A 22,209-nucleotide genomic window follows, 5' to 3' on the forward strand; every position below is an offset into this window, starting at 1 on the left:
GTGAACCGTGTGATTAAAATACTATTGTTGATTGTTTTTTCTCTATTTTGCATCGATTATTTGATAAAACCCTGCGATCCCTGCTGAACCTGCCCATCTATTAACCTGAAATATAGGGGAGTAAAGAAGGGACCGTTTAACTTCCTTCCTTCAGGCGCAGGGGGGCGCTCGCGAGGCGGACGGGGCGAGAGAGGAAATTGTTTCCTCGTTTGACAGCAGGGGCTTGTTTTACAGCCCAGAACTACCAGAAACGAACATTTCCAGGGACGATAGATGCCGACACTAATTGAGGAGACGTTTAGCTGAAAAGCCCATCAGCTCCCTATCGCCCTCCCGGTGTGAGAATTAACATCGACCGAACGGCAGATGAGTGTCTTTGCATTTGTTGTTGTTAGCCGCTAATGCTAACCATAGAAGTCGTCAGCTAGCCTAGCCCAGTGAGCTAATGGTTAACGCGAGGGAAAGATAATTCGCCGCATATGTTTGATTCATGTATCGCTGTCCCGGCGGGTGGCGTGAGCTGATGGAGCCAGCTGACCGGGGCGTCGCTTGTTCAAGAAGTGCAGCTTTGGCCAAGCTTTTAAAGCTGCTTCCCTGTTAGCTTCGCGGTTAGCGCCCCACTACACTTGGAAGAATGAGTAGAAAACACCATCATCTTAAAGGAGCCGAAGTCAGCTGCTGCGTAAAATACTTCTTGTTTGGATTCAACATTTTATTCTGGGTGAGTGACAGTTTTGTTGTTTTGCTAGTTCACATCGTAAAGGGAATAACGTTCACGTTGTTTGTTACTTAAAGTCTTCGTGAATGTTCGGCTAAAGTTGGCTGGCCGTCAGTGACCGTTGGAGCGTTTGGACTTAACATGAAGTTGATTCCTGACAACTTACCAGAAAAGTATTTACTCAAAATAATTGCAACGTGTTGTTGTTGTTGCTCATCTTCTTCTTTCTACAGATTCTTTGTTGTGAAATTGTGCTAACTGGCAAAACGGATCCACTTGTTCATCTACTTGATTGAGAAAGTCACTATTTTTTTTTTGGTGTGTTATAAGTCTTTAAAACCTTTTTTATAGCTGTAATTTATTAAAATCACTTAATGTTAGGTTGGTTAGCAGACAACCCTTTCCTCAAGTATTGAGGTAAGTGGTAAGAAACAGTGGTAAGAAACCAGTGTATGTGTGTATATTTATTATCACCAGTCTCTTTAAAAACCCTGCTTTAATGGCTTAATATAACATTATTTTCTAAAATGTGAAAAGGGACCTCTGGTGGTGCTTTGATTCTCTCTGGGTGTAGCTGGTGGAGATGATGGCGCAGTTCCTTTCTCGGTAGTAAGGATCTGAACCATTTGTGCTTTGAGAAATTACACAGATCCCATTTGCATTGTTGGGTCACTGGCAAGTTTGCCCACATCTCCTTCACAATGCCCGTCCCATATTTATCCCTCCTCAGTCTGAAACGATCCTCTGTTCAGCCCTCCCCCTCTCCCTCCCCCCATCCCTCCCTCCTCACCCGGCTGCATTGCAAGTGGTGTATCTTAATGCCTGTGAGTGATGGAACGGCGTGTCTGTGCGCCTCCAAGGTTCTTCCCACACACTGTTGGAAGGAAAAGGCCACACTCGCCCGAACATCCATCCCCCCCCTCCTCTTTTCAAGGACCCCTTTTCACTCCCTCTACCGCTATCGTACTCGGCCTCAGTGGGACACCATTGTTTCTCTCGCTGACACGCCCGCTAACGCACACAAAGACGCATGGGGGTAACAAAGACTATGGGACAGGGTGGGATTCTGTGTCCAACCCGCCCCCCCCCCCCCCCCTCCGGACGCTCGTTCTGACGGACCCGTTAGGGCACATGGGGTCCACGTGCAACTGAATCTCGTCCTGTTGTTCCTCCTTTGGTCACCACCTCCCCGTTTCTTAACACTCACCCCCCCAAACGTAGGAGGATGGCGCTGTGATCTGTGACATGTTCGCTTGTGTAAGTGTGATGAACTGAGCTGATCTCAACTGCCAAACGCGTTGCAGGCCAAAAACAATTATTGGTTGCAGAACACAACAAAAGTTGATTTTTACAAATAAAAGGGTCTCTGTAACTCAAGTGGACTGGGCAGTGAAGCGGGGAAAAGGTTTACAGTGGTGTGTCTGACTCATGTTGCGTTGTTTCAGACTGTTTCGACACTCGAGGCCAACGGTTCCCCGTCTGCGCTTCTTCCCCTGAAACAGTCAAACAAGTTCCAGCTCGCTGGCTGTGTCCGTTAATAATTCCTGGATGATGTTCTCCTTTTGTCTGCGCGCTGCGAAACCAGATTTGACTGACAAGCTAGTTCATTGCCAAAATATAGAGCGATGGGGGTTATTTTCCACAAATCAGCCTATTTGTTTCTCCCATAGGGATCTTGTCGGGCTTGAAAAATGCTGCCCAAATTGAGACCGAAAGACGTTGTGAACGAAATGGAGCTGGAATTCTCCCGGCATTCTCACCTGTGAACGAGCGACGTTCTCACGAATCAACACATTCCTCACAGCCGCACAATTAAGCATTTGTTTGTGCTGGAGCTGCTGAAATGTGTGGAAGCTCTGCGTGATGTAATTAAGAGCTGGTTAAGGTCCACCCAAGCTGCTGAGTTGTTGGTTGCGTGCAGGCTGCGTGTTATTAGCCAACTCCAGGTTCAAGTGTGACGTAGAGTCATCACATCAGAGGTGGGTGGACACCTTAAATAAGGGGGACCGCAGTCACTTTACTCACGCTACATTCACAGGTAGTTACGGGCTCATAATGGAGTCCTCATGGTATGCACTCCCCCGATTGCGTTGTTAGAAACAGAAGCCGCTTTTTGACTGTGTGTATAGTAAAGTAGCAATCATTATTTAATTCATCCTTTATTTTCCATCGTTTCTTACAAAGAAGTTGCCGTTTCCCACAGAGGCAATCAGATGTGAGCAGGTAGGCAAACATCTACTGCAGGGACTTGAGTCATTTGGGCCAACATGGTATCTGCATGGTACACGGGAATTACGGCATCGTATGTCGGCCGTCCATTCCAATCGGATATGTTCTGAGCCACCAACTGGTTTGAGTAACACTAAAAGCTGTTGTAATTAATGATACATTGATGTTGCTTTATGGGGCGGGAATGCCCCCTTTGACTGTAATGGTCTGGTGGTTCGGTCGAAGTATTTGCTGCATCTGACCCGCACCTGAAATGAGTTTGAGACCCTTGCATTAGATTGTTAGTGACAAAAGGGCAGTCACACTTGAGTAAGTCTATAGAGTCTTTGTGATGTTGTGTCTGCCCTGACAGCACGGAGCTTGGTTTGTCTGCTAGTTAGTGGAGGTTAATGTGATCAGCTGGCTTAAGGAGGCATCTTCTCAAGTGTTGATAATCTCTCTCTCAAGAAGTCGTCGCTCTGGGACACACGCACACACCGCAGTCGCAGTAGCACTTGACAGAAAAATTAAGCAGATCAGCGTGATTTGAATAACGACACGAGTACAGGGACATCTAGTTCCAGATTTCGTTCATTTACTCCGTGACAACAAGGCATAGATTAGATGGAACCAAATGTACAGAAGAAAGAGGAACAAATTGCTTCCTAGAGCAGGTGTAATGTAAAAAAAAAACAAAAAAAATCCTGGGGGCTTTTAGAACAATCGGCAAATTCATGCATGCAATGAGGTATAAACTATGCAAGAACCAAAACACAGTTCTGCGCTTTTCCTATGGTTTAATTCCTGAGAGATCCAAGGCGATGAATGTGAATCCCATACAGAATTAGCGTTGATTTTAAAAAAGCACTGATAATCTGAAGCATTGTGTAGCACAGGGTGTGTTTTGATGCCGCCGACTGAGCTGAATTTGACTCCCGACTTGTTCACTGTGGGGAAAAGTGAGATAAAAGGTAATGACGCAAGAACTGCACAAAAGCAGGTTCCGTTCAGTTTCAATGTACTCATTCAGTCAAATTCACTTCATTCAAACCGTGTTGTCCCAGGAGGGGTGTTTGGTTTGCAGATGATGTGGAAAGAAGTCGTGCAAAGGCGTCCGACTTTCTGCGTAGGAGTGTGGAATGAGCGGCCACAGAGGATACAAGTATTCCTTTAGACCAGAAATAATAACTCACTTGTAGATGTAGAATAGGTACTTTTCTGGTGTCTGGGTGTTTTTTTTAAATGTAATTCTACGTTATTGGATAGTTTAGAGGAATAAACAAACTGGAGAAGTAGCAACAGAGATTATATGGTTGTATACGTACTCAAACTAACCTCCCTATATATATATATATATATATATATATATATATATATATATATATATATATATTATACACACACAAACTGCATGATACACTTTATGGACTCTGTGCTCTTTGTCTCCATCTCTGCAGCTCTTGTATCACCACAAATGTCTGCTATCCCCTCAAAGGATACTATTTCTCAAACAGATCAAAGTAGCACTGCATCCTGGTAATGTTCCCCCAAAGTCTCCTCATCTCCTGATTTCCTGTTAAGGACAGAACAATGGAAACCAGACAGGAAGTACATCAGCCATGTCACGGTGGGCAGGCGTTAGGTAGAAAATGTCTACTTTAAGAAAACATTATACGGGAAACGATATATATCAGTAAACAGACTGATCACTTTTTCTTCTTTTTTTAAAATTCTGCAATAATCAACATTAGTGCAACATCATTAGTGGGACTCGCAATTTTCGAAATGAGCGTCTGATATTGGTAATTGTAGTCATCATTATGATGATTACTCGGAACCAGGTGCTCAAAATGCTGTTACCTTGTTTCCCATTTGAGGGAAACGTTCTGGTGATAACCTAGAAAATGTCTAATCTAAGTGTTGTGTTAATAGTTTTGTAATTAATTTGTAAAGAACGTCGAGGTTTAGACGAGCCTTTGGGGCCACGGTTCCAGAGAGATATCCCGACTGCTCGTCCTATCGCAACAAGCTTCAAAGGGGAAAAGTCCCCCCTGATCCTTTTACAGAAGCCAGAAGTCATTGCTTTTTAATTGTCTTATCTTATTTTTCCTTAATAAATCCTAACTAACCATGAATGGGATTCTTCAGTCCGCATTGGTCTAGAAAGTATACTTAAACAGTAACAATAACTTCATTCTCAAAGTCATCCTACAACACAAAGTAGATTTGCGATGTGCGCGTTCCTCCCCCGTCTCCGGAGAGGCCTACAAGGAGCCAGCGAGCACAAAGTGACGCTGCCAATTTCGGGCTGAATTTAGGACATCATTCATGCCACCACACTGTAATTTAGGCTCATCGCTTTGTCAATTCCTAGATGTCGACAGTTCTGGCTCAGATGAGATGGGAGTTCAGAGGAATGAAGACCTGTGTTCTCTTAAGGACACAACTGTTAATTGGAATGTAGACATGAACTCAAATCCCATCCAAAGAGTTGTTATGAAGCACATGAACGTGTTATGTTGTCCAATGCTTGATTTATATTTTATTTGAAAAGTACTATTGCGAAACCCTGCCAGGTTTAGCCTGTCGCATACTCTGCATTCTGCAAACAGTGAGATGGTGCTCATGCAGTGATCTACGCATCTTTGGTTTACATTTTGAAATAACGGAGAATACCTTCTAATGGGGGGGACGAGTCGGGCAAACTGTTCAGCCGTGCTTGGGGGGGAAAAAAACAAAACAGTAGTTTCCATGCCGTAAAGTAAGAGTCTCTGTCTCTTTTTAATCTATGTGGATCCTTTAGTCGGATGCTAAACGGTTTTAAACCCCCCCCCGTTAGTCTCATCTCCTGCTAACCTTGACTTGTCCTCTTTGTAGCAAAAAAACACCGCATCTTTCACCAGCAGGACATACCTGAATCAACCCCTCAGGTCTTTTGTTGGTCTTGTTATGTATGCTGACAGATTGCCGTCAGTTTACCTTCCTCCCCGATATAATCTGCCTCCTAACAATATGATTTAATCCAAATTCAATGAAGCTATTATACTTCTGGCTCTGTCATTATAGTTTGCCTCAGTTAAGTTCATTACTTGTCAAATCCCTGAGGAATGACACTCTGCAGCAGTTGATTAGACTGTATTATAATACCAATGAAACCACACTACCAAAAAGGGGGAGATTTACTGAAAGCCGTACTATTGTTTAGCTTAATTTCTTTGTGTAATAAAGAACATTTGGAATTAAAGTTCTACTCAACCGATCAATGAACAGAAGGGTCTTAGATTTTGAAATTTCGAACTCAATCACATAAACAATAACAGCTGAAAAGCAAAAGGAACCACAGAATACATTCCTAAATTGTGCCTCTGCAAACGTGTTTGATAAATGAAATAAAGATTTTCAATTTGATAAAAGTGAACATACAATTATGCAAATGTCATACCTCAATATCAGCATTACCACAAATGAAAATGTGTTCTTCATGCAGTTCAACTGGATGTCAGGACTAAAGCGAGACGGAATCCCTCCATTTTTTTCCAGATTCCCCTGACAATGATTATGTTTATGCCACAGTTTACTTCTAAGTTTGTGGATTTTCATCTCAAGCCGCCGCCGCAGTGCTTTCCAAAGTTGTGTTTTCTTTGTGTTTTAAACTGTGAGCCCTCCATTATCTGCCTGTTTTTTAGAAGGTTGTTTTCACTGAGAGATTTCTTTTGTTTCTGTACTCGCTCTTCTTGCGTGTTTTGATCCACAGTCATCCAATGACATCACATCTTTCCTACAGCCGCACCCACAGTTTAACAACAGACACTAAAAGGGCTATCAGGAGTGTGTGTGTGTGTGTGCATGCGGTTTAATCAATTCTGATTTGCCGTTGCGTCAATCATAATTGTTCAAAGAAAACACACTTCTTTCCGCCTTCACTTCGCTTCCTGGTCAAGTCTTGAGTATTGAACGTCTCCACTGCTCCTTTCAGTGAAGTGAAGTGACACTTTTTTTCTTCTTTGTTTTACAGTTGCTAGGAGCCGCATTCTTGGCCGTAGGTCTGTGGGCATGGGCGGAGAAGGTAAGTTAACACGTCGCACAAACACACACTGTTCAAATGCAACACAATATCCTCATCAGCAGAGGTCAAATTCTTCTCCACTCCGGCGGAGATGAGTGCGATGAAAACTTGGCTTTTAAGAAAAGTGGCGTGAAAAAGGAAGGCAATGTTCCTGTAACTCTTTGTGGCACTGAAAGACACATTAGCATATAATCGGTCGTCGAAATTAATTATATTGCTGCAGCCAAAGTGTGATTTGAGACCGTTTCTCCTGTAGTTGGAGAATCTATAGTTGGAGAATAGTCACTAATAAGGGGTCAAAAGGCCAACATTACAAACGCATTTAACCCTGACCTACCTGGAATTTGGTTTTACCCATCACACGATGATTTGCACAAAGTCTGGGAATCAGTTGCTGCCACAAATCTCTGGTGTGCAGTAGATCGGGGCCACATTTTAAACTCCTTGCTATCGAGTTAACGGCCAATTTGCTCATTAATTAGCCAGAAATGGTTCCGGTCTGTTAAGTAAACGCTGCGCCAGCGTGGAAGCATGTACTGATTAGTAACGCCTGATGGTGGAACTGCGTTGAATATGTGAAGACCGAATGATGAATGACGCGTCCTGGTGAGTTCGGGTCTCGGTGACTAGGATCAGATTCCAGCCCGCAGCGTTCGGCCGACTCTATTGTCTTCCTGCTCCGTGCTTCAATTCAAATGAAGGCACTTTACTCTGCAGGAACGCCCTGGAAACATGAATGCCTCTTATGCCTGCGTCCTGTAGTTGCTCCTGAATGCAGAATGTGATTTTTTTTTATTTTTTATGATTTGGCTGCAATTTTTTTGACGTGTGCACTGTATTTGACAAGCAAACAGCATGCCATAACCTGGAGCAGGTACACAATCTCCCGCAGGGCATCTCTTTAAAGACGGGTGAGAAATATAGAAAGAGTTGGTGAGAGATCATGCACGTAGAACAACACGCTTTCACTCCCAACCTGCACCTGCCTCTCTCGTCTGATCCCACGCGACACCGCGTCCAGTGAGCATGCAGTCATTTCTGTCGGAGCACTGTGTCGTTGCGAGGCACGATGGCGACCAGAGGCCGACAGGAAAGCAGGGTCGGGCCCTGTGGCCCCGGGGCTGCGAGGGCAGGAAACGCGGAGAGGAAGGACAGATGTCTGGTAGTAATTGTTCGCCGAAGGCTCGGAACTAACTGCCTCTTCTGATAAAAAGCCACTTGGACGGAGATCTTCCAAAGAACATTTCTTTCGTTAAGTAATTACTAAATACAATTATATAAAATCCTCTGGGATTTAGGCGGGAGGGAGTAAATGTATTTTAGATAGCAAAAAACTTTGATACATTGTAATAAAATAATATTATTAATAGATAGTTTCTGCTGTGGACGTTAACTGTGCTTTATTGTTGGATGTTTATTATAGGATTGTCCTTTTGTTTGCTGGGACCTTTTAGAGAAATAGAGATGGAAAGTTATTATAGTCAGAATTTTCACCACTCTTGTGCCCCCTTTTGTCCCCCCCCCCTCACTCCCTACAGGGCGTCCTCTCCAATCTGTCAACCATCACAGACATGGGAGGCCTTGACCCCGTGTGGCTCTTCATCGTCGTAGGAGGGGTCATGTTCATCCTGGGCTTTGCCGGCTGTATCGGAGCTCTCCGAGAGAACACCGTACTGCTTAAATTTGTAAGTCAGACACCATTTTCAACATTTCACGCCCCCTTAATTCTGCAGTTCACACCAGAGCTGAGGCTGGCACTGCAGCAGGTGACTCACCCGAGCCAAATGCTCTGGCTGGTGGCGCGGCAATAAATATGTGTTTTCTTATCACTAAACCAAGTTCGGTTTCACCAGAGATTAATGATCAGAAACGGGCATCTGAACTGTGTCAGCAACTCAAAACACTTTGTGTGCGTCCAGTCTTTCCGATCTGTGAGAACGATTGGGATTATTTTCGCCGCCAAAGCCACGGCAGCCCCGGCATTGGGAGGTTTGTTTGCGTTTGATAACCACATGTGAGTGACGGAGACAAACATGCCTTGTTGTTGGCTGCGATTCCGAGTGCCTATTAACTCCAGCCAATGTCCATTAGCAGCAGTAAGTCAGGCGTCAGAGCGAGGAGCTAATGTGGCTTCTGAGCATTTATCATTAGCCCCGTCTCCTCCTGCATTTACTGTAAAGGGGTATGATATAACGCCGCCGCTGGGACATCGTTGTTTGTTGCAGCACTCTCGCTCAGCAAATAAGTAGCAGCTCGACAACCAGACCTACACATCAGAGCTATTTATCCTCCTTTCCCAAGAAACGCCAGAAATAATGTTATTTGTGCTCTGATCCCTTTTAGAAAGCAGGACCCTCTTTGATGTACGCACATCCCTGATTGAAGGGACTGATTTGTGTGTGTGTGTGTGTGTGTGTGTGTGTGTGTGTGCTTTCCAGTTTTCTGTGTTCCTGGGTTTGATCTTCTTCTTGGAGCTGACAGCGGGGGTCCTTGCCTTTGTCTTTAAAGACTGGCTCAAAGATCAGCTCAACTTTTTCATCAACAACAATGTCAAGGCCTACCGTGATGACATCGACTTGCAGAATCTCATTGACTTCGCCCAGGAATATGTGAGTCAACAACCAGTGACTGAAACGTGGGTTTTTACTAATGGTAGAAAATTCGACTTCCTCAAGTCATGTTCCCTTTCCGGAAGGACTCCATCCCATCTACTAGAATGTATTTTTATTTTTAATGTGTGAGTCTCAAAGCGGCTCTCCAATCAGGTCAGTCCTGGGCAGAGAGGAGACCCAGTGAGCCAATGCGATTGTAGAGTAAATCTCATGATTAATGTGTTTCCCTCAAATGATTATTCAATTATATGAATGAGACGGTTTAGGTAATTGGCTGCCGAGTGTAAACGCTGGCCTCTGTCACATCGTACTGTAAAGGCGAGGAGATCGCCCGTATCCTCCGCCATCTGCGTCTCACTGTCTGTAGTCGGTGCCCGCCGCGCTGCGCTGGCTTACCACTCAGGCTAACCTGAGCCAGGCTCCACAGAGCAGTTTATAGAGCAGATCAGAGCCAATTATCTGTCAACCTGGAACCAGCTGCCTAATCTGTGGCTGTTGTTGTTGTTGCTGCTGCCGTTCCAGTGGTCATGCTGTGGAGCCCACGGGCCCGACGACTGGGACCTGAACATCTACTTCAACTGCACCGAGCCAAACCCCAGCAGAGAGCGCTGCGGAGTGCCCTTCTCCTGCTGTGTCAAAGACCCCGCAGTGAGTCATCCGACCAGATTAATGCATAATAAATGGTGCAGAATTATGCATCCTGATTGGAATTCACGATCTGGTCTAGAGTTGTGACGATTAGTCGATCACAGGAGATTCACAGGCAGCTAATTGCACGTAAATATGCCACTTGCTGGTTTCGGCGACTAAAATGCTTTCTTTGTGACGCATGATGATTTGCACCTTTTCAGTTTTGGACTTGTTGGTCCGACCAAACGAGGCATATTAAAGAAAAATTAATTGATTTAAAAAAAGAGCTAAAATGTGTGTTAATGTCGACCCTAAAGTCGTTTTGCTTTACTATAGTTTACAAAGTAGTAGATTGACAAAAAATTATTTTTCTGGCTCCCTCAGACAATTAACGACTCCAATATTTTGGAGACCTACATAGAATCCATCAACAGCGGTACTGTTGACGGATTGCTTATCAATATCTAGTTACTTTAAAGCAGTCAATTAACCTAATGTATTTGTGCTCAGACTTTAAAAGAAACATTCATCATCACAAACATTGTAACCAGTGACTGAGGTGGAGAGGGTTTTTATATTTTTGTGTGGTTCTTGCAGGAGGATGTCATCAACACGCAGTGTGGTTATGACGTTCGGCTTCAAAAGGTTAGTATCTCTATACATGTCTCCACCACGCTCTATATAACCCTATATTGGTTTTACTTCACTCCACAGTTCATCTCGGCAAATGTTTCTTTGGATTTGTTGTTATTTTTTTTTTTCAAATAAAGCTTGATGATTTCATGTCTCATCAAATTCCAGCAGATAAACAGAATTTTGTTCTCATTCACTGTACAGTCGGTGCCACTATTGAGGCGTTATTGGCAGGCAGCGCCAGCCTTCCTACTGATTACCATAACGCCTGAGGGCGAGTTGATTGACACCTGTTTGATTGAAGCTGGTTAGAGTGGCAATCAGGTTTATAGCTATTGAGGTTGATTGCGTGTCTCTAGCCCCCAGTATAAATTGACCTAAATAAAATGAAGCAATCAAATTTAGATTTGTGGGTTTCCTTCTACATTACATGTAGAAGGAAACCCACAAATCTACATGACGTTAAATGTAGAAGGAAACCCACAAATCTACATGACATTAAATGTAGAAGGAAACCCACAAATCTACATGACATTAAATGTAGAAGGAAACCCACAAAACGTGTTCCTAGCAACAGTTGGCCGGCACAGAGAATGTGGAGGGTTAAGTCGCACTCGGGCCCCTCTTCGGGCGTCTTGCCTTAATAACAGATTGCTCTTCTGACGGGGATAATTAGGCTCCAGTTATAGCCTAGAGAGCAGCCTTACTACACTCTGTAATTGCCAACTGGGTTGAGCCGGTCCGTTCCCGTGCGTGTGGGTGTGGTGGTTACGACTGACTGCACTGCAGTCGGAGAGATTGCTGTTGCTAGGCACACAGCAAAACTGTTTTAGTAATTTTTTTTATTTAGTATTCCCCCCCGTGCGCTCCTCTGCCAATGCCCCGGCCGTTGACATTTTGCTGGAACTATCAGGGATGTGCCATAAGTTCCTGTTCTGCTTGTTTATGCTGCCCGGAGAAGAGGAAGCGCGGGAGACGTGGGGAGGACAGCGGCAGAGAACGAGCGGCGGGCTGAAATAGCTTTTAGAGGAAGTCCGCAGCCAGAACAACACAGTGCTTCCTGCGTTTTCGTTGGCTGCCAAGGTGCTCCTTTAGCTCCCATCGGTTGGAAGCCAGCTTTCAGGTTTTTGCAGGAGAACAAAGGGTTTTGCCTGGTTGAACTGTCTTGAAGGGTAACAAAGAGATCATTGCATCGGGTCCTGTTCACGCCCATTCTCACTCCCCAGTTTAAGTGTCTTCGCAGCTCTAAATTACACTGTTTTTATGCCCGTCCTTCAATAGGCTGTGTATATCATGGTGCGAATGTGACAATGCAAACAGACATCTGGAAACCGCCTCTGCCTGTTAGCTCGGCCCAGACAGTCATGAGAAATGACTCAGTGCCTTGATATCCTCCGTGATGTCCGGACGCTGACCCGTTCTAATCTAAGGGTGACTCAGCTATCATGCCCTCCTCAGCGATGGAGGAGTCGCTGCTCAAAATGCTCTCTGTGCTGCGGTTAGTTTTGTTAGTCATATGCCAGGGTGCAGATGTATGTTTAAATCATGCAGTAGGCCAACATGCCTCTCTGGGTGCTGAGAATTATATTGTATTATTATGTTGTGTTGTTTATCAAACCGTGTATTGATTTTTGTTTGAAATGAACTTCTCATCTGTTAACGAAGGAGCTGGACTGGCAGAAATATATCCACACCAAGGGCTGTGTGGGACAGTTTGAGAAGTGGCTTCAGGACAACCTCATTATTGTAGCTGGAATCTTTGTTGGTGTTGCACTATTACAGGTAAGAGGTAGCCGTTTGTGGATGCTTTTCTTTAAAAATATTTGCGTTTAACAAATTAACACTATCAATCCGGTGCTTTAGAAATAAGGTGTTCACGTAAAGCTAAGAATATGCCATGGGGCTGATTTTGTATCGTCATTGCCACCTAGTGGTGACTACCGGTCACATCAAGAAAACCCCCGGTAACTTTAACATGATACTTTTCTGTACACGTAGCCTTACTTGTTGCCCTGTGTGCCTTCCTCCACAGATTTTCGGCATCTGCCTCGCTCAAAACTTGGTAAGTGACGTCAAAGCTGTCAAAGCCAACTGGTGACCGGAGGGGGGACGTTGGGGAAGCCGCGCCCCAGCAAGGTCAACACGGCACACAAGTCGCCCGTCCGGCTTAGGATGGAGAACAGAGACCCGTCAACACTGCATTGCCGCTGAGCTAAGCAGCACTTGCACACTCTCTTTTATACGTGCATACGCAAAGAGCTTACATCCCTGTTTATCAGTGACACTTGAATCGGGAGAAGAATATCCCACACAAACCAAACAGTCAACACTTTGTTTACCACCCAGCTGGATCTTAACTCTACGGCCCTGCCGACTTCAGATGCTTTTTAAAAAAAATTTCCTTTGTGCTTCCTATGATTTATTTCTTTGAACAATTGTATTTATGGGACGCAGTTGCACAAGGACTAATGTTTACTGGGAGATTTGAAGCCGTGGCCGAAAACAGAAAAAGAAACAAAGGAAAAAGCAAACGGTCTCAGTTAGTCTCCTTTTATTTGAAGTCAGGCGTTGGATTGCCCCCTTCCACTCAGTGAGTGGTTGAACAAAGCTGCCTACAAACAGCCTGTTTTTAACCTGTCCCCACATCCTGCTGTAGGGAGCCGTGGGGGATTGGACGGGCCAAAAAAGACATGGATTCCACCGTTCTGACTTTTTATGACCACTGAAAAGACTCTGAACACTGGCAGGTCAAGTCTGCAACTTTGAATTGTTTCACAGGACTTCAACTCAAAGTGTAAAAAAAGTGCCATTAATTCCCTGTTCTTTACTTCATACCTCAAGGCCTGGCTGGAAACCGAATGCTTTCTGCAATTAGTTCAATGCAAACCTTTTATTTTCTATCCATGTCTACGTAACTGAGATTTACCAACTCGTTGCAGAAAACACTAACAGTTTCTCCAAAGTCGCCCTGTTTGCCCTGCAGTGATTATCCGTTGATTTACTGAAGGATGTGGTTTTGTGCGATACGGGGAGGTCAGGATCATAGGACTATGCTATACATTGAAAGGGGTTTATTAATAGTTGAGATTGTTGTTCATCTCTAAGCATCCCTCAGGCACATGGGATTGGTGATTTGGGGCCTTATTTACTTGACTTATGTTACCACGCTTGTCTTATTTTCTTATCTTCACAACGTGTATTAAGAATATTTGTCTTTTTTTTAAAGATGTCCTTTTAATTACCTTGTATTCTACCCTTTTATTGAGGCAGATCCTGGGTTCATTGTTTGGCTTTACCAGGCACTTGTTTTACTTTTGACCCAGCAGTCAACTGCTAAATAGCTTCTTATTGTGGATGTTTTTAGCAGTCCTAATGGAGACCAAATAATATATCAGCCGTGAGCTAATTGCCATGGTTTCTTTTCAACCCACAATTGTGATTTTTATAAGGAATTCCAAGCAAAAAACAAAAAGGATTTCTGGACAGCCAAAATGTGAATATATTCTTTCTTTTACACAGAAAGTGCCTGTTGAAAATAAAAAAATAAAAATGTTAAATGTTAGGTTTTATCTTTAGGTCAATATTGTGTCTTCAGTTTGGATTGGTTTTTTTTTAAATCGAATTGTAAAAACAAGCCGTTACATTTCCATTTTAACAGCCTCAATATAACACGACTGCTGCTTAAACGTTAACTAGAGTATTGATATGTAGTACAATAACCAAGTTAACAAGTCTCTTAATTGGCCATGATGTCATTGGACATATTTTGATTGATTTGTTGTCGTTCACGTTGCTATCACATTTTTTACGTCACCGTCGTAGATTCTCATCCTCGGCCGTGATCCTCACGGTCCGATATACCAGGTTCACTTGATACTTTTGTCCATTATTTTTCCTGCATTTAACCACCGCAGTTGTTTCCAGTTGTAGCTTTGTGAGTCGGCTACGCAGGACAGGAGACTCACACACCCAAAAAGAAAACATGTTTTGAATAGTAACAGCCAAAACTTGAAAGTTGAGTAGCAACAGAACAACAAACCCTGCTTCACTGTGTGTGTGTGTGTGTGTGTGTCTGTGTATGTATATGTATATATATATATATATATATATATATATATATATATATATATATATATATATATATATATACACATATATATATATACACACACAGGAGCTCGTTCAGTCACAGCACCTTCCGATCGCCTGCGATACTCGCACGTCGCATATCCCTTTCACCCACTCGCTCCCCCTTCAAAGCTCGCCCTGATCTGACTGCACCTGTTTCAGTGCCTGTCGTTTTGATGTATTTTTAAACGCAGCGCTCGCTTGAAGAAAAATAAAAGAAGAGAAACCCAAGACAAAACAACAGTCTCTTTGAATGTAGGTGTCACGACTGAGCGAGCGGAATGGATCCGGGGCAGCGCGGAGCATCTGTACTGCAGTGACTGCAGGTGGTCTTTAATGACTCTGTTGAAAGTTTCTACGGGAGAAGCTCATTCATTTCAGCTCTTTAGTTGTAATCAATGAGTAAGAGCCTCGAGCAGTCCTAAGAAAAATGACCCCCCCCCTTCAGATGAAATATAGAAACATGTACAGCCTTATGTGATACCATATTTTTCTAATCCAAGGATGTGTGTGTGGCCCTCTTTGATTTCACCAACTGTTGTAAATCAATCCTTCCCACTGAAATGTTGGGGATCAGGAATAAATACACCACTGTTTATTTTCCCTCCACACCTTTCTCATTTAATCTTTTGAGCAGTAGCTTGAATCGGATAATGGGGTGATTTATTAGTTAAAGGTTTTCCCTTTTTTTTTCCCCTAACATCATAATCTGGAACTTTTTGCTCAGGGTTTTTGGGACAACTCCCATCCATGACACTACAAATGAATGAAACCAACTCTCTGCTTATGCATGGGAGAACATTCTGAGTTGTATTTGTTTAAGTGATGGGGTGCTGCCTTCTGCGTGAAGGGTCTGCCTCCGTCTCTGTCTCTCTCTCTCTCTCTCTCTCTCTCTCTCTCTGTGTGTGTGTGTGTGTGTGTGTGTGTGTGTGTGTGTGTCATATATATATGGAAATGCCAATAATCAGACAGTCACCATGTAACGAGGACCATAAAGCCATAATAAACAAACAGTCGTAGCCGCGTGGCTTTAATATGCAGACAGTACAAAGAAGACTCTATGGATCTTGTGTGTTTTAGCAGCTTTGGATCCTTTTTGGTTTCGTATTTCTCTGATTTAGGGAAAGAAAACAATACTGAATAGGCTTTGTCCGTTATAATGTTCTTGCGTTCCGAAACGCCCTGTTAATTTCTCTGCTTTCGCTTTGGGCAGTTAAGTCATTCCCCGAGGAGGAGCCTTATGCATACCATGAATGTTTAAGCTTAACGCTGTGCACCCGCTGCTCCGTGCTCAGTTAGCATTTCTTCTTAGCCTCATACAGTTTGATGCACAAGACAAGTGAAGCATAGGAATGGGAGATAAAGGATCGGCAATGTTACAGATGTTATTCTGGTTTGTACAAATTTATTGCATAAAAGCCTATGAGCATTTATTTCTTCTATACGCAAATGTGTGTGTGCGTGCGCCGACCTTGTATGCCACTACTCTATGTCCAGGATTTCACAATACTTATTTGATCTGCACAGATCATCAGCTGCAGCTGCACAAACAATGTGACTGAACTTTTTACAATGTACTTTTTGCATACAAACACAAAGTGACACATATTTCCCTTTTGATATTCCTGCTTGTGACTCTTGGCCACAGAGCCAAAGAAGCAGCATAATTGACTGGATTGTGAGCACGGCTACATCACGGATGTCAGTGTTGACATTTCTATACCACATCAGGACACGAGCATCACAAAAGTGTTTCAACTTCAACAAGAATATGGATTTCAGTCACACAAAAACCACTATAAATATTTCATTTGTTCTGCTGAGAAACCAGAACCGCTTTCTCAGTTTGACGTTTTGTGTCTCCATCGCAGCAGAACTGAAGACACAAAACCATGCGATGCATCCGCTCGCTGGTCAGACCCATCTACTCGTCTTGTAAAGAAATATTGCATATGAAAACTGTGGGACATGGTCTGTTACACTGTATATTCTGTTTAAAATATGCCCCTTTCATATATTAAAGGATTTATGATAACATGGTTGTGTTTGTTTTTTCACATTAAGTGAATTTAAGACGTTTTTTATGACACACCGCTTTTCTGACTTTCCCAAACTGTCTGACTTTACAAAAACGAGGGGTCCTGCAGGTCTGTGCTGTGAGACACTGTTGCTACACTACTTGTTCCACTTTCCCTCGAATGTTGTTTTTCAGATTTACTTTGATTAGAAAATGTTATTTTTCATCCTATGAGGGATTAGTCAGCCAATAGAGGGAGACAAATAGTGACCGTGAGCGCCGACGCTGAAACACCCACTGTGGCTGCATCTCTTGATTTCCTGTAAAGCAGCACAATTTGCTAAAAGAAAGAAGGAAATGATTGTATTTATTATATTGTTGCCATAAGAGAGCAGCTAGCGGCCATTATGACATCCATTCAGTTACCTGCTGTTGCCGCTGTGCTTGATGTTGGGATCAAAAACAGTAACTCTGGGCCAAAAAAAGAAACCCTAAACTTCATAGAATATTGCCATCACCTTTTCCTATGCATCTCAAAGACAAACCACGCCAGCAGGATGCAGAAAGTGGAGCTGTTTCCTTGAACAAATGACTTAGTGGACACAAGCTCCATTGCTCTTGCGGCCTTTTATGTTGGAGTTTTTTGGCAACGACAGCAAATTATCATTTGTAAAGCTAATCATCCTTGAGAAATCACAAATTTACTGCCGTACCGGTTTACATTAAGCATGAGGCTTCATGGCTGCAAGGACGGCTACTCTAGCGAAGATTCCTCTCTGATTTGATTTAATACCACCTGCTACAAAGAGCGTTATCGTTCCAATAAATATGACCGGCCTTGTGTTTTTATCCGTGCAGGATACCTCATGCATAGTAGGCAGCCACAATCTGCTCCCGTGCATCTTCACTGTAGTTCATTGCTCAAAGAACAGAGGTATATTATTTAAAGGACAACGTGAGGTGACGCCCTTGCTGGATAGTTCATTTCTAAACAAAGTTTTAAAATGCATTCACCAGATTCTCTGCCCGATGAGCAAGACCACGTGCTGCTGCAGCTTTTGCCTTGTGGTCTTGTAGAGCGAGCTCACAGCGTTCTAACGCATCCGACATCCCGGACGCTCTCCCACGGTCCTACGGGACCTTCACTTTAAACATTATTTGGACTGCGCTGGCAGTTTGTTGGTTCATCTTCAGCCTGCTGAATAAGAATAACCAGATCAATCTGTTCTCATACACCAACAGAGAAGTAATGCAGTATAATGTGTATATAACCCACGAAAATCAACTGAATCGAAACAAGAAAGCGGGAGACGACAAAGTATGAATATGAAACAAAGACCAAACACATTGGACTTCCTCTTTGTCACGAAACATCCGTACTTCTTATTATACAAACCACAGTCTTTTCCTAACCAATCAGTTTTGGGGCCTAAAGAATATACACAAAAAAAAGATGCCGTAGGAAACGTTTCATGTGGCTATGTTGCCACCCGTAAATGTCAATCTCATTAAACTTAACTTAAAATAATGACGTTTCCATATTAATATCACGTGTTTGTAATGGTACTAATGAGTGTGATGTCCTGCGCTTTTGTCTGAGCTTTTACTAACATGCATTTTTTATCTTACTCTTCCGAGGGGGCCTTAAGTCTGGCTCCCTTTCGACACGAATAAATGCGGTTGAGTTTGTTGCTCCGCAGAACTATTAGTGAGATCTTCCACACTTCATTGCGCGGTAGATATGATCATGCAACTGACAGCAGGGGCCCAGTTACCATTGCTTGCACCCCTGCTGTGTCTGACTGAGTTCATTGCACAAGAGCCTTTGTTTTTCAGGATTTCACAGAGTTTAGTCACAGTTAGATCCACACTGTTTGTAATTAGTCAATTAAAGAGCCACAGCTTGCGATCGCAAAGGAGCCTGAGAGGCAACCTGAAGGTGTGTCCGTCTGAGCTCAACCTGGGTTCAAAGTCCCAGCGCTGCATTTGATTTCAAATTCTGCGGTACGTTTATAACAAAAGAAGGCTTAATGCAATATAGAAACAATGCATGCTTGATCATTTCTAGTGTGCAGCAGCTACACCCCTAAACACGTCTTCGTTAATGATATCACAACTCGAGCACACCGATCGTGACCCAAACACGCCGCGGTCACATCATGTCGGTAACGGGAATAAGACCTGCGACCAAACGAGCAAAGGAAACCAGATCCACTCATTAAACTGAACAGTCGCCAAGAAATGCCGTGACATTACGAGGCAAGAGAAAAGACTCCCTGTGGTTCCCCACGAGGGAAGAACCATGTCCGCCTCCAGATAGGGCTTTTAGCCCCGCCGCCGTTGGCAGCAATTGATTTCATTGATGTGCCTTGTGCAGCGGACTATCCCTGATAAAGACGGCCATTCAGTGCGCGAGTGACGTCACATCTGCGTCAGCTAACTTGGAGGAATAGACATCACATGCCGGCACTCAGCTCCTCGCCTTTTGATGCTGGTGTGTTAAAGGCTTTCTTTGAGGGCGCAGTGGGGCAGCGGCGGAGCAGTACGAGCCAGTCATTGCACACAGCAGCTGGCAGAAATATAGATCTCTGCAGAATAAGGGGGAAAAAAACCCAACCTGGTACCATTTTCAAATGGAAAGCCTGGTGACCCCCCCCCCAGGCCCCGGGCACCAGGCTTTTAACTTCTGCCAATGTCATCCCACCCACGTCATTATTCTAACAACTGATCTAGTGTAAAAGGCTCCAACCACACCAGAGGCAACACGAAGAGGCCTGCGCCTAGAAGTTAACTTTACATCGTGTCCACGACCGAATTACAGTTTTCTGGTCCGTCAAGTGATTCCATTTGGCCCAAAAATATCTTTTCCCAAAGACTTTCGTACTTTCATCGAGAAACGGTAGTGTTACCAGTACGGACACTTATTTAAATCACTGGGTTTTAAAAGTTTATAAGTGCGGCAATAGCCAATCTTGTCTAGCAATCTTCCACATCTGGAAGATTGCTAGACAGGTATTTCCATCTGAATTGTATATTATTTTGGCTTCAAGCACCACTGTGCAACTTCCACAGAATGCTGTATCCAGTTATCTTTATACAAGCCGACAGCTGACTGAGTGGCGTAGATACCTGAACTTTCTATGGAGATGAATGTGAAATTGAAAAGAAGTTATGCATGAAGTGAGGGAGAACTGACACTTCATCCTGGCTTACAAAACTGTAGCTAAAGAGGTTGTTGAGGGGGAGAAGGTGTTGGAAAAACATGGAAACGCTTCATCTTTACAGCGCTGTACTCCATTACTTATTTGGTTTAAAACATTGTGACTTTTTCAATCTCTTATCCTTTGATAGTTTTGATACCAGGTGGTCCACAACTGGTGATGACCTCTTAAACAAGTCGGATAGGCCGCGATGTCATAATGTGTCTAAGCTTTGCGTCGAGTGTTGTGGTCTGATTGGTTGATGGTGTAATTGAATGAGTTTCTGTAATTTCCTGGACAACAGTGATTGAATTAGAGCTTAATTTAATTAATGGCAAAAAGGATTATGGCTGAAGCACAAAAATCACAGCACTGCTCTAAATCTGCTGGCAACTCAGTCACAGGAGTGCGCCTCAGGGTTAGGTTGAAGGATATAGCTGCTCTGGCCAACCATAATTCACCCAAGTGGCTCTGCTTTAAAGACAGAATCACACAAGAGCTAATTGCATGTCAGCCATTTTTAGATGGAATATTTATCTGCGCCATACAGTATATATTTATAGTGCTTTCAAGGTGTTCCACCAGAAGGCCATAATGGATGTGTGAGTGTGCTTCTCAACCAGGGGGGGCAACAGAAGTACATTCAAACAAGTAAAGGGAGGTGTCTGTTTTCTATCAGAGCTCAAGTAAAGGCTGTGGGTGGTCCGGGGATGGTCGAAGTTAGACATGTATTTGTTATAGCTAAGGGAAAGCGTGCGGAGATTGATTGATTGTAATTTAAGTGAATTTAGTCCAGTATGCTCTCTGCTCTCTTATTGACTGCTGGTTGCCTGGCAACTTCTTGGGGAAAACCAGAGCCCAGGAAGTTATTGCGTCATATATTATATTTCCAAGTTTATGGCAAGTGTCTGCATACAAGAACAAAAAACTAAGATGGAGAACGTAGTAAACATTTCTGTTAGTAACAAAGCATCTTTCCCAAAATGAGGATTTGCAAAGGCCTTGAATGGTGTATATCGAGCCTCTCCAGCATATTAATCATTTCCAACACCATAATTTCCAACTCCACCATACAAGTGATGAGGCTAATGGCATCTGAAGGCATCCTGAAAACAGCAGTACAAATTCCATACCTAGTTCAGGTACCAATGAGTTTAAGCTTTATTTAGCGTGAAATGTGGAATTCTGTCCACACAGCCGTTATAATCCCATCATTCCTCTATATATCATCAAGGCAAGGTTACATAAAATTTGCAGCTGCCAACAAGTCCTACTTAATCATATTAGCAAAAAATGCGGTTCCTAAACATCGCTCTTCTTCCTCAGCCTATCTTGTGCAGATTTGTTTATCTCTCACCTTAAAATATGCTACTGCGAGGCAATTTAAAGCTGGGGTGTGCAGTTTATTTTTGGCTTCATTGGGAAAACATTTTATAGGAGCCTTTCAGCATGTTGTAATTCAAGTGTCTTCCGCCCCTCCTCTCGGCTCTGTTTTGAAGCTTTAGCAAATCCCATCTGTGACGAGATGCATCGGCCAATCACGGGTCATTACAGAGACAGAGCGTCCCCATGGCTCCGCCGGGACGAAAGCCTGATTCAACTGCTGCATGCCGTTCCAGCATTGATACCACTGTCCCCTCTGCAAAGCAGCCTCAGGACCGAAGATGGTCTCATCAAAAGGGGGAGTCTGACAACACCGGTGCGGCTCAAATCCCACTGTGGCACATGAGGGGGTTTACAGGCCCACAGGTTGGCAAAGAAAACAGGTTTGTGATAGTAGTAGAATCAGGATCCGGAGATAATTTGTTTGAAATGGATGAGCACCCCTCTTGCAGGTTATTATGTGAAGCGCGTGAGAGAGGAGAGCAGCAGGATGAAGGTCTTATTTCCAAAGGTTGATACTCTGGTACTGGTTGACACGCTTTGTTTTTGGCCTTCCGCTAAAAACAAAAACGCCTACCCTCGGGTATTATTGCCACGGCCTTTGGTTAAAAGGA

General features: G+C 43.6%; 1 protein-coding gene across 1 annotated transcript; it reads left to right on the forward strand.

Moving 5' to 3' along the window:
- The first annotated feature begins 128 nt into the window (after positions 1-128).
- Positions 129-17,030, forward strand: tspan17 (tetraspanin 17). Its single transcript, XM_040173888.2, has 8 exons — positions 129-721; positions 6,942-6,992; positions 8,531-8,677; positions 9,431-9,601; positions 10,127-10,252; positions 10,832-10,879; positions 12,533-12,649; positions 12,900-17,030. Exons 1-8 carry the CDS (start codon positions 635-637, stop codon positions 12,963-12,965), a joined length of 813 nt encoding a protein of 270 aa, XP_040029822.1. The 5' UTR covers positions 129-634; the 3' UTR covers positions 12,966-17,030.
- The last annotated feature ends 5,179 nt before the right edge of the window (positions 17,031-22,209 follow it).

Source organism: Gasterosteus aculeatus, chromosome 4 (genome assembly GCF_964276395.1).
Source record: "Gasterosteus aculeatus chromosome 4, fGasAcu3.hap1.1, whole genome shotgun sequence".
NCBI lineage: Eukaryota > Metazoa > Chordata > Actinopteri > Perciformes > Gasterosteidae > Gasterosteus > Gasterosteus aculeatus.